At 39.0% G+C, this 13,751-nt stretch overlaps 1 protein-coding gene across 12 annotated transcripts in view; it reads left to right on the top strand.

Annotated features, from left to right (window-relative positions):
* ARHGAP20 (Rho GTPase activating protein 20) overlaps positions 1 to 13,276 on the top strand; it is a 133,806-nt gene extending 120,530 nt beyond the window's left edge. For all 12 annotated transcript variants that reach the window (XM_070077924.1, XM_070077928.1, XM_051849486.2 and 9 more), the window contains 4 exons: positions 2,869 to 2,978; positions 5,446 to 5,635; positions 6,662 to 6,776; positions 9,106 to 13,276. In XM_070077924.1, the coding sequence (XP_069934025.1) occupies positions 2,869 to 2,978; positions 5,446 to 5,635; positions 6,662 to 6,776; positions 9,106 to 10,964 (2,274 nt within the window). In that variant the 3' untranslated portion in view covers positions 10,965 to 13,276. The remainder of the gene's footprint in view (positions 1 to 2,868; positions 2,979 to 5,445; positions 5,636 to 6,661; positions 6,777 to 9,105) is intronic.
* Positions 13,277 to 13,751: the final 475 nt, after the last annotated feature.

Raw genomic sequence — 13,751 nt, 5'->3', positions numbered from 1 at the left:
TTGGAAAACCTAAAATCAAAATCAGCTTCAAGCAGAGATTTTAATTCCAGCATTAGCTTCCGCAGACCTGCCTGAGGCTCCCAACTCCCAGTGTTGGAGCCAGGAATAGAGATAAGGCCCAACTTGTATCCCAGGGCCTGAAGCATTTAAAAAAAAAAAAAAGGTCAGAGGAGGAGGGGAAATATGGCAAAGAATATTCCCATACCCCTGTTCTACCTGAAATACCAACAACTTGTAGAATCTTACTTTATGAACAAACAAGTGTTTCTTAGTAGATGGACCATGTCTTCTTTGAAACCCTAAACCTTTTGGCAGTAGGATATCACACCAGAGAACTGGAGAGCTTGAGCTAGGGTCAGAAAATCTGTTTTGTCCAGGGTTTGTGATTGCTCTTCAGTGGTGGATTTCAATATAGATATATACAGTGATTTTTATTTAATTAGGTTTTTTCTCTTCATTTTTTTTAAGAATGTAAAGCCTGTTTTAGAAATATTTCCATACTCTGCTATTCTTTATGGAACCACACTTTTTAAAATTTCATGCTAAATTGTGGAGGCCTACTGCAAAGAAATATGATTCTAGAAGAGTTAAATATGTCTCAAAATGCAGCAATATTATTTGTGCAAAAATAAAAGAAAACTTACACAAATGACTGAAGATTCTGCTTAAGTGGGTACCAAGTAACTGAATTTTATCACCATGTTTACTATCTTACTCTCATGTTCCTCCCATGTGGTTTCAGGAAAGGAGATAATTTTTGCCAAAAGTTTTTGAGCTTTTGTTTCTTTTTTTAAAATTAATACCTAGCTTTCTTGTCTTTAAGACTATTTTGAAGTAGTACTTAAGTTTTCCTTTAATTTTTCACTTATGCTGGCTTCACTTAAATATAAGTTTAACTTTTCAGACTGTAATTGGATGAAAATTGCCTCAGACACTGCAACTTTGATCCCTCAGACCTTTGAGGAAAAGTGCATATTTAATCCTGCAGAATCTCATCTCAAATGAATTTGGAAGTTCTGCTGGTGACCTGGGCTTGCATTTGGGAGGGGAGGAGACTGAGTTGAGTGCTGCAAGTTGGTAATTGTAATTCAGTACCAGCTCTCACTCTCTCTCCACTGTGATGGTGGCTGTATTTCGTAACTTGTTATTCCAGCTGTGGGAGAGTTCAGTAAGATGTTACGAGTTATTATCTTTCAAGTGTAGGTTTAAGATTTAATGATGTTTTTCTTCAAGACAGATCATAAGTATGTTTTCCACTGAGATGTTAAAAGAGAACTATTGTAACTACCCCATTTTGAAATAACAGATTTTGCCTCTTCTAAATCTTACTTTAAGTGGATGCTACAGCTAAAATTAGTTTGAAATTATGAAAATTAAATAGTTTTACCCCCAAATGGGTAACTTACGTGATGATCTCTCTGAACTACAAATCTCCAGGTGCATTTCTGCAGGAAGATACAACTGAACAGAGAAAGACTTTCACTCTCAAAAAAAAAAAATTTAGTATGATCATAGTGATATAACTACAATGAGATTCTTTATCTTAGAGTCTCAGTTATAGTTGATCGACCTTCCTTTGTCCCACATTAATATTTGGCCATAAGACCCATAGCAACATTTCAATAAAGTCCTATTATGGCTGAGGCCATTCTTGACATTGACATGTACAGATAAGATGACCACATAACCAGCTAACTGTATCAATAAGTTATTGCAGTTTCTGAATTGGTAATAGAAACATGATATAAAAGGAACAAGTTGTGTGTTGCCCCTGCAAAGTACAACAATAAGGTTATTGTTTTGGTCTTCCAGCAAAAGTTAACATTGCCCAATTACAGACTTCCACCTCTCTATTCTGTCAGCAGGAATATACATTTGGATAGACAACCATGAGTATAGTGCTTAAACATGAAACTGAGGTTTCTCTGCTTAAAATTTACTGAGGGGGACATCAGAAATGCAAGCTTGGCCTTGTTAATACAATTCCAAAATCCACAGAGAGAGTTGGCCTAGAACTAACTCTCTAGGACCAGGGACCAATTAACCTCTAAGATTTGTGTAAACCAAAGCTAAACTGCAAACACCCTGGGTTACATCCTGTTTGTGTCAGTCTGATTTCACCACACCCAGCCCCACCAGTGGTCTCGGCAGAACAAGGTCACCAGGAAAGGATAATGTCCCACAGATGTATTATTTACTGTACCTCAGGCATGTGGGTGCTTTCCCACGCTTCAGAAACCAACCATCACCTGGAATGCTTTCTGCTCACCAATATATGAAAGTTCTTTGATGGAGAACAGACAGTCTTTGAGAACCTTTTGATGCAGTTGCATACCACTGCCACTGAAAAATAAAGTACTAAGATAACAAAGACTTTGTTTTACTCACTTTTGTTATCCAAGCACCTCAAACAGTTCTTGGCACATAGCAGTAAATTTTATATATATATATATATATATATATATATATATATATATATATGATTGATTACCAGATTATGAATCTCATTGATAGCTTGGTACATTTCCTTGAACTAGCTATTTAGGGGAAGAAAAGGATTTAGGATGGTTTACTGCAGGCATCATGTTGTGCTGGTTTGCTAAAAACATACATACAAGCAAGAGGTTTCATCCCAAATTAGTTGTCCTTGATTTTACCCCACCATAATCCACACTTCAGTTATCCAAAAAAAAAAGAAAAAAGAAAAAAAAAATCATAGCATGATCTTATGTGTGCACAAGTCAGTGGATAGTGAGCACCATGTAATTCAGAGAGAATTTAAATTCACTTTTCAACAGAATGATTTCTTCTGATTTCTCCAGTATATATTTAGCATGAGAATAATAATTATTTTTCCATCTTTATAAGGATTTTTTACGAAATATTCCAGGAAGTATTTTTTCATCAGATCTCTATGATCACTGGGTCTGTGTAATGGATCAAGGAAATGATGAAGAGAAAATAAATACCGTTCAAAGGTAATTATTCTGATTCTGTCATGTCTTAAGTATAATTTCAAACTTGTAAGGTTGTCTGTCAAAATAATGACAGCTTTCAAAGTCACATCTATGATGACCAACTTAAAAATATACTTATGCTAACTTCTGCCATTGTTACTGCTTTTCTCCCTAATTTTAACATGGAATGTTTAAACATCGTACATCCTCTGTATATCTGAATCTGATAGGAGCTAGAATCTATTAACCTACTACCATAGGCACCATCTGCATTTTATAGTCTTCATTTTGGTAGATATTTGACTCAACAGATGACTTCTAACCACTTACATGATTCATTCAGCAATTGAAGTCATACAGAGAAAATTGCCTGTTCCCTCCCCTTAGGGAAATCTTAGTCTGGTAGATAAACCAAGAATTGTTGCTCAGTCTGATCAGTGACATAAACAGGAGATGTGGGAAGCCTAGCAGCGAGGCAGTCAGCTCTTTGAGAAGTGTCATGAAGAAAAAGGTGCAAGGTCTCAGTCTGATCACAAAGACTGCAGTGTCTTTACTCAGGCAAAGAGAAATTGCTAGTACAGTTCTCTGCCCCTCATTTCTGAATATTTCCTGTTTTGTAAGAGAATAGGAAGGAGGTATAATTTAAAAAAAGGGGGGGGGTAATACTTCCAGTTCTGTGAACACTCATCGTTCTTAATATCATGTATTTACATATGCTTGTTTAGGACTTTTTTTTTCTTGGACAGTTTGAAAATACTAAGTACCTCCTTCATCGGTAAAAAAGTTTAGTGTAACTGTTGAAGACACCAGAAATTAAAGCTGTGTAACAAAATACCACTTCTGTTTCCATCATAGTTCAGTGTGAGCCAAAGGATAGCATTAAATTCTATAATTTATTGCTCATTGTCCAAAATGTTATATCCTACAAGCTGTTACATCCTAAAGCAGTTTCCAAAAAAAAGTTTAATTATGACTCATTTAAAATATAAAGCAAATATGATTTTTAAATCATTAATGAGTGAACCAGTGTGATGTTAGAAGCAATTCAAAGGAGATTTCAAAGAACCACAGCTTAAGTACTTTAGTTGAATCATAAACAATGAAATGAACTTGGATGCAAAACTGGCTTTTTCTACCAGGGCAGGGCTGCAGATCAGTCAATTATGTCTCCAGTCAGAACTATCCAGTTTTAGATAAGTATTAGGTGCACTGCTCTCGGCTAACTACATCTTACAGAGTTGTCAAACAGTTCAAAATCTTGGGGCCCTCATAGAATCAGATCATCTAAAAATATATCCTGTTGCCTTATTTTCCTTTGGATGTGCCTAGTCATCTTCTGATCTCTTGAAGGCAGGCCTTCATGACTGAGGTCCTACGAAGCTATACTCAGTGTACTGAGGAAAGGCCTCTCTGCTATCTGAGCAGCAGCAGATGCATCACCTTATTTTCCCAGGTCATAGGCTCTGGTTGGAAATCACAAATAAAGCAACAGTGATAAAAATCATCTTATATTGTAGTGAAAATAATTTTTTGAGAATGGCTATTAAAAAACCTCCTATTACCAACCAAATGAGTACAGTCAAAACTATACTGTTCTAAGTTTGACTTCTGTTGAAAGTGGTAGAAATGAAACAGATGTGGGACAGTATTGACCTTGGAATCTGGCGAAGTGCACAGCACAAGCTGTCAGGATGGACCTGGAAGTCTTGGTACCTCGGGTTTGGGTTCTCACCAAGACAGTGCAATTCCTGTGTTGCCATTTGAAATAATTGCTGTTTAATTTTATCAGAAAGCTATTCTGTAGGCTTTGACTGAGAACGTTTCAGGATTTGCCCAAATGAAAACATGTCAGCCGGCGCCGCAGCTCACTAGGCTAATCCTCCGCCTTGTGGCACCGGCACACCAGGTTCTAGTCCCGGTCGGGGCGCCAGATTCTGTCCCGGCTGCCCCTCTTCCAGGCCAGCTCTCTGCTGTGGCCAGGGAGTGCAGTGGAGGATGGCCCAAGTACTTGGGCCCTGCACCCCATGGGAGACCAGGATAAGTACCTGGCTCCTGCCATCGGATCAGTGTGGCGGCCATTAGAGGGTGAACCAACGGCAAAGGAAGACCTTTCTCTCTGTCTCTCTCTCTCTCTCACTGTCCACCCTGCCTAAAAAAAAAAAAAAAAAAAAAAAAAAAAAAAAAAAAAAAAAAACATATCGTCGTAGTTTCAGGGATGTTCTTCATGCAGTATTTTGTATGAGACATTTTTCTGCCACCTTTTACATTTTCATGGGGTTGTAGAGGCAGTATACAGAAGTTGAAAAATAAAGCCCCTGTGCTTATTCCTTCTTTCTGTATAGGCAGTCCTGAAACTTCCATATCTGAACTGTATGCTTGGTTTTTGCCCTCTTGTCTTGCATGGTTCCCCATGCAAAGTACGGGTTACCTGTCTTTACAGGTTTTTAATGAAATGTCTTGCTTAAAGAGCACTTTTTTCTGTCTTTAGGCTATTAGACCAGCTTCCAAGAGCCAATGTGGTTCTCCTAAGGTATCTTTTTGGGGTGTTACACAATATTGAGCAACATTCCTCATCCAATCAGATGACTGCATTTAATTTAGCCGTGTGTATCGCTCCAAGCATTCTTTGGCCTCCTACTTCCTCCAGCCCAGAACTAGAAAATGAGTTTACAAAAAAGGTAAGGAAGTTTTTCATTTTTATGCACTGGGTGACTGGATTCCTAATTTGAAACTAAGATTCTGGGTATTAATCCCAAAAGTTGATCTCTTAAATTACTTAAGTACACTAACTTATAAAGTTGAGTTTAGAGTGTTTTATCCTATACTATTAGACTATACACAGGTGATATTGCAGAAAAGTGAAAGTAGTTGAATTACTTTTTTCCTTTGAAGAAAACCAAACAAAATGTAACTGACATTAATCAGAGAATGATAAGAAAGTAGTTGGTACCCTGAAAAATAAAACAAAGACTTAGTTCAGTTCTCAGCCCCACTACTTGTCATGTGTATAATCTTAGGCAAAGTTAGTTACATTGACTGACACTGTCCCATCTAAAAGTGGAAGTGGTGATGATACAGAAGTTACAGAAATCACTCTCCTGCATTACCTGCTCCCGACACGGTATCTGCCCTTCACCTCAACTGCCGGGGCAGGGAAACTACATGTAGGCTCATCAAGAGGCACACAAGTTTTCTTTCTAACTGTGTCTCTGTCTTGCATAGTATATCCCTCTGATAGTCTTTTTCCCAAGGTTATGACAATATACCCTTTATGCAACAAATACTTATCCTAAGTCTTTATTTAATGATACCTTATAAATTTTAGTAACATTGGGCTGGCACTGTGATATTGAGGGTTAAACTACCACCTCTAACACCCACATCCCATATGGGTGCCAGTTCATGTCCCGGCTGCTCCACTTCCAATCTGCTGGTGTACTTGGAAAAGCAGTAGAAAATGGACCAAGTGGTTAGTCCTTGCCACTTATGTGGGAGACCTGGATGAAGCTCCTGGTTTCTGCCAGGCCCAGCCCCTGCCATTGTAGCCATTTGGGAATTGAAGGACGCCCCCCACCTTTCCTCTCACTGTGTAACTCTGACTTTCAAATAAATAAATAAATCTTTTTAAAAAAAAGATCAGGTATTCATATGAAATATTTATAAACATCAAAAGTAACATTTCATTTTTGTCCTTCATTGTACAGGTTTCTCTGCTTATACAATTTCTGATTGAAAATTGCTGTAGAATATTTGGAGAGGAAATTACTTCCCTCTTGGGAGAGGTGTCGTTGAGATGTGATACTAGAGAGAATGCTTCAGGTACTGTGAATAATTGGATTGGATTTGTGAGAAATAAACATATGAAGATTCTGGGACAGTAATCGTCCTGGCCCATAATAGCTGAGGTGAAGTGAGCTGGGTCCATGGGATCATGGTTTCTATAAGTTCTTAACACAGCCTGACATAACAGCAGGCCTTCTAAACAGTGTGGTAGGGTTAAGAAATGCACAAGATGAGGGCCCAACCTTCTAGATGTCATTAGTGGAAGTATTTCTAAATAAATTTTGGTTTGAAGAAAAAAAAAAAAGTAGAGCCTGGTCTCAGAAACCAGGCACTTCAATATGGGGTGCAGGTGTGCCTAGCAGTGCCCCAACTGCTACATCAAACCCCCACCGCTTGTATGCACTTTTTGCAAAAACAGTTCAGTGTACAAACATTCTTACAGGCAACTTTGTTAACAAACTCCATCTGTCCATTTCATCAACTATCTACTATTAAACATTTCCTAGATGACCCAGAAATGCTTTTTACCAGTTGTTTGGCACAAACCATGATCTATTCAAGGACCACATATAGCATCTGATTATTTAGGTCCTTTTTTGTTATGGTCACTATTGAAGAGGTGGCCCTATAGTTGTTCAGAGAAATGTGCTGCGTTTTGGGTTTGTTTATTGGTGGAAACATGTTCTTCTATCCCAGTATTTTCTTTCACATTTTAATAAGTGATGAGTAGTCATGCTGAATCATATCAGCAGACATATAACACATAATTTTGAGCTTGATGATTGGATTGCTGTGCTCACTGCCAATTCACTTCAGTTACATTCTTGCCTTAAAAATAAGACTCAATCTGTTGCTACATTTACATTTTAAAACTATCAAGTTCTAACCAATCATTTTAATAATTGATAGTGGTGATCTGATATAATGAGGGTTATGATCATCTCATTAAAATTTGTGAAGTGTTTTCTAAATCTGTCATCCTTTATACATTTATTGGTAGGCATTCATCTGTTACATGTAGCTTTCCCTTGTTTGTTGAGGATATTTGGTTACCTGAAATAGGTTGTACCAAAATGACAGGATAAAGTGCTTAATTACTATTAGCTGTCACTTTAAATAGTACATAATTGATTTAATGGCTTCCTCAAATGCTGACAAATAAAAATGGTCACACTTAGTAATAAATAAAATTTTATGAGGAATGCTAATAGAAGGTAACTTCAAAAAGTTCATGGAAATTGAATTTTAAAATATGTATTTTCTGGGTGGTCACTGTGGCTCGGGGATTTAAGCCACCACATCCTGTTTTGGAGTGCGTGGTTCAAGTCCCAGCTATTCTGCACATGCCTCTAGAAGCCAGAGAAAGTTAGCCTGAGTATGTGGTTTACTTCCATCCATGTGGGAGACCCCAGATGGAGTTCCTCCTTCATGGCTTCTATCTGGCTTATCTCTCAATGTTGGCAGGCATTTAGGGAGTGAAACAGTGAAAGAAAACTTTAACTCAGCCTTTCGAAGAAAATGTTTTTAAATATGCATTTTCCATTAACTTTTAGAAGACTTCCACACTCACACAGAAAGTTCATAGAAAACAAAATTAAAGTTTATATTGTTGTAAAAAAATTTTGAAATCCGTGTTATACAAGAGATCTCCAAGAAGTTTATGAAAAATGAGCATTAGGAAAAATTATGCATGGACTTCAAAAAAATTTTTGCACCAAAAGTTTCATCCCTTTTTTAAGATCCCTTATGTAACAGAACTACTATGATTGAAACTGGAATAGAAGCCCAGAGGCCCTAGGTGCAGGCCAGTTTTTTTTTTCTTATTATTCTTCCTCTTAATAGCCCCCAACAAACACCTCAGTATTCCACTGTGCTGTAAAACATTCTGAAGACAAATAGCGTCATTTGGGTGGAAATAGAGTGGTAATGTTGAATTCAAAGACATAGAACCTTCCAGAAATGATTCCTTTACCAATAACTAGTTATGTTATCTTTAGCCAATTATTCTTTGCCACTGAACATCAGTGTCTTTATCTAAAATGTAGAGCATAACAATGTCTAAACTTTGTTGCTTTAGTCACTCTTTACAAGAACCATAAAGAACTTTATAAAAGATAAATTGTTAGGCTTAGCAGATGATTTCTACAAGACTGGATTTAATTGTGTACAACCACCAGCAATCCATGTTAGCAGGCACAATCTTATTCAGAAGCTTGGTATATCTGGCACAAATTGCTTCTCTTTCAATTGTATGATGTGTTTATTGCTTTGAGGAAAATCTTAAGCGTAGTCTGTTTTTAAGGCAGCACAGGAGCATAGGATTGTATTTGTGACATGTTAATCTTGGTTTGTTTTTGTTTTACAGATATCTCTTGCTTTCAACTAAATGATTCCTCCTATGACAGCTTAGAAAATGAGCTCAATGAGGATGCTGATGCTCCATGTAGTGACTTGGTGAAGAAACTTGGCCAGGGCAGCAGAAGCATGGATTCTGTGTTAACCCTCAGTGACTATGACCTCGACCAGCCTGAGCTAGAAGGCCTTTTAACCCTGAGTGACTTTGACTTAGACCATTCGAAAGATGAAGACATACAAATGAAAATCCCTGTTGAATCCAAGCCGGTGAATATTCCAGTTGTATACACGAAGATCCCACCACATGGTCATGCCAGGGCCCCACCTGGTACGTGTACCCCCAGCTCCCTGTCCACACCTGTGGCAGGAGCTCCAAAAAGCCTGAGGCGACACCGGCGCTGCTCGGAGCCCAGCATTGACTATCTAGATTCAAAGCTTTCCTATCTCAGGGAATTTTACCAGAAAAAGCTACGGAAATCCAGCTGTGATGCCATTCTCTCTCAAAAGGATGAGGACTATGTGAAGCAGAATCAACCCCTCCAGGAAGGGGGCAAGACAAGTTTTAAACAGAGTTCGGTCACAGGCACTGAGAGCAGCAAGAGAAGTGCCACTCATCAAAACATTAAGAAGAAAAGCTTGCCTGGCAGTGAAGGCAACCATGTGAAACTTTTCCCCAAGTCCAAGCCAGTGGCCATTTCTGTGGCATCTTACAGTCATTTGTCCTCACAGGACCACCCCAGGAACCAGCCCTTTGATGCGGATACATCTGAGTATTCCCCACCTCACAGACCAGATTCCCTCAAGGGTTCCAGGACACACCGGCGCTGCTCAGAGCCCAACATAGATGATCAGAATTGCAAACTCACCTATCTCAGGGGGATTTACTCAAAGAAACAACATAAAACCAGCTGTGATGCTGGCCTCTTGCAGGGAGAGGAAGACTACCTGAAGCGGCATAAATCTTTGCAGATAGAAGGGCAAAAGCTTATTAACCAGAGTTTGGTCATGGGGATTGAGGTGGGCAAGAGTAGTACAACAAACCAAAACACTGAGAAGGGTCTACCCCCAAGGCTAAACCTGTGCCCCAGGACTAGCTATTCCAGCTTATCCTCTCCAGGAACTTCCCCATCCGGCTCTTCGGTGAGCTCCCAAGACAGTGCTTTTTCTCAAATTTCTGAACACTCTGTGTTTACACCCACTGAAACTTCCTCTCCAATAGATTGCACTTTTCAGTCTCAAAGAAAACAGGGAGACTTTTCTTCTGAATTTAGTAGTTCCAACCTCCTTTCTGGAATGCCCAGTTCCTCATCAGGTCAGGCCACCAGCCGTCTGCCATACACAAAAAAGGACACCGTGGAGTGGCATTCACAGATGCATGCTGTAACTCTTCACCCCAGCACGTGGCTGAGGAATGGTGTGGCCAGCTTGAAAAACTGGTCCCTCAAAAAGAAAGCAAAGGCTGCCAAACCGGAGGAAAATAAAATAACTTCTGTGAAAGGACCATTGGAGCCACCTCCACATGCTTCTGGTATTCCAGAAGCCAACTCACTGAAAGAGAGAGAGAGAGACATGACCCTAAGGGCAGCTGAAGGACTTGGAGCCACACGGACAGCCCAGTGGTATAGTTCTCATCCCTGCCAGGACTCGGAAAAATACTGCAGTTCTTCATTCAGCCTCGTGGAAGGCAAACTCAAGCTTTGTATAAAGTCCCACGAAGGAGAAGAGAACGGTGGCCAGCGCTCTCCTGGTCCACCGCCTTGGGAGAGAGCCTCATCCAGCTCTGTGACTGTGGATGATGCAGCCAGCCCAGATTCAAGGCCTACAGTGGTTTGTGATGATGGAGACAGATGTTTAACCAAAGACATTTAACCACAGTAACAATTTGATGTCTATAAGAACAGGAACTGGGCTATTAATAATGACAATTATTACGACCCCTTTATATGAGATACTTGGGATAGGTAGCATAAGGATAATCATTGCTGATACTTAGGACAACAAAATATTTCTCTTTGTTGAGACTACTTGGAGAAAGATAACGCTAAAAAATTTCATCACCTAAGTGTTTGGGAGGCTGTTCCTTCTTTCAAGTATAGGATTGGCCCTGCCATGTGTTTTCACAGATACTAGCATAGGGCTAAAGAAAGCATTCTCTGTAGAGGAAGCATGCCTTATGTGAAGTGTCTGTGAGATTAGTGTCTTGAGAAGACCAGGATATCATACATGAAGAACAGGGAGCGAGAGAGAGGGTACAGAGAAACCATTCACATTCCATGGAATGTTTAAAATAAGTAGGCAGAAAAAATGCCACTAATCAAAGCATGAAAAGAAGCATGTCTGGTAATGAAGGAAATCATGTACAAGCGTTCCCTGAATCCAAGCCTGTGGCCACATCTGTAGCATCTTAAAGTCACATGTTGTCACAGGATTATCCCAGGAACCAGCTCATTGATGCAACTGTAGTAAACTCAAATATATCAAGAGCCATAGTTGCCATGATATCATAGTTTTTTGTTGTTGGTGGTTGTGTGAGTTGATTTATTTCTCCATTAGTGTTGAACTGCTTTGTAACAGCTTGAGGAAATGGCTGTGAGGAGAAGGGAGATGGTTCTTCATATCAGTGCCCTGTCCGAAGATGCCTGTGTTAGGAAAATACTCCAGAAATGCAACTTTTTCTATTTAGGAGGTGACCTGCTGACAGCATTCGCTGTTTAGTGAGGAGGAAAAGACTACAATAGGTCTTTCTCAACTACATGAATGCTGCTATCAACTTGATCAAAGCATGGCACCTATATGCTGAAATGTTTCTCTGCGGCCCTGCCTCTTACAGATTAAAGTCAACCAGAAAAATTACTCATGAGTCATTCTTGACTTTGATATTTGTAGTTTGGCAATCTAGAGAGAAATTTGGAAGTTGGCAGGTTAGAAGGAGTCACAGGATAGAATACCCAACAAAGTGCCTGTTAGGCCTTCTCAGACCATCATTGGATTTGGATTTTCTTACTTCCAGAAGTTTTGCCATATTTTTGTTTCAAGTAATTCGTGGCTGTCTTGTATATAGAGAACTTATACCCCATTGGTTTGTTTTACATCCATGGACCTTTCTCTTCTCTTTTGCCTTAAAAGTTTATATCAATAATTCTACCCAAGGAATAATCGGGCCTTGTCAACCAGTATGAAGGGGCAGCACTGAAAATGGGTGTGTATCTTCCCTCTGATAAGTTGCTCAGAGGCCAGGCCCATTTTATCCATTTAGTCCACCATCAATGGACCATTTTCTAACTTATTCCAAATTATTTTTCTTATCACCAGGAATTTGTGACATCACATATTCTCCTTTTGTCCTAAAGGTTGCATTTTCAGTTACAGGGGAAAAAATGTTTTCTCTAAGAAGGAAGTCATTTTGTAATTAGCTAGAGGTGCTACCTACCTCTTGGGGACACGGCCCTGTTCGCCCTAATCATTATAATTAACTTTTAGAACTCTGTGTCTAAAGAGCTCCTTCATGACCCTAGCCAGCTCAGTCACAGCTGTGAAGTAGATTTCACCTTATTAGCAACCACCCCCATATTAAGATGCCTAGGTGTCCATATACCTTGTCTGTGGAATGATAGAAAAAGTCAGCAGGGACTCCCTTACCCTTAGGGCATACTACTGTCAGAACTGCAAGATGTGAATGAAGCTCTTAGAGCTTGGCGTGTCTTTCTGGAAGAAATGACTTCTCTACTTACCACTGTAATAGTTCTAACCTCTTTACTTTCTTGTTGACTTGTAGAAAATCACCCAATTTGAAGCATAGAAAAATAGTTGCGGAGGTTGTTTCATGATCATTCCTATTCTCTGTGTTCCCTTAGATGCTCCTATAATACTTAATGTGAATAGTTTGTTAATATTGCTGTAAAATATTATATTGTATGATTTGAAGACAGACTACATGTCATTTTATCATACTCCATCAAGCTATAATATATTAGACTGATGCTTTATCTTAAATGCTTTGAGTTTGTATAATATATCTTGACAAATTTTATTATCATATGTTATGTAATAAATGTGTATTTTTGTACTTGCAGAAACTGCTGCTAACTTTTAAAGTTGTTTGGTTTCCAAGGCACTGATTCTGGATGTGTATGAAGTCCATGCTGTCTGTTAAATAAAATGCCATTCTGCAGAGTTAACAACCCTGCTGGAGCAGTATTGCCCTTTGAAGAATTATTTTAGTTAATGGGCCCAATCTCTGCTTAACACTGGAAATTTCGTAGAGTATAATTAATGTTGAATGGGAACTTTAAGCTTTCGGCCATAAGCCATAGTTAGTCTTTCTAGGAAACCAGTGGTTTGGCCTTTTTTTTCCCCTAATCTCATTAACAGAAAGAAAAAAAAAAAAGACATCAGTCTATGTTCTTACATCAAAAGGATCATTTGCTCAGCTTGATTTATGAGGTTTTCTTGTCAAAGTTTGGACCTTTCTAACCTGAGCACCCTGTTGACCCCAGACAGAGACCAAAACATCAGTGTTTTTCAGCTTATATAAATGTGCTGAATATGACTGGTTTCTCATGATGGCTTCATCTTTGCCTTCTCAAAGTTCTTTGAGAGGAAACCTCTTACAGGTTTACATAACCTCTTAGAGAGGTTTCCTCTGTAAATTTTACT

This window comes from Oryctolagus cuniculus, chromosome 1 (assembly GCF_964237555.1).
Source record: "Oryctolagus cuniculus chromosome 1, mOryCun1.1, whole genome shotgun sequence".
Classification (NCBI taxonomy): Eukaryota; Metazoa; Chordata; class Mammalia; order Lagomorpha; family Leporidae; genus Oryctolagus; species Oryctolagus cuniculus.
Note: the sequence above shows the minus strand (reverse complement) of the source record. Positions and strands in the feature narration are given on the sequence as shown.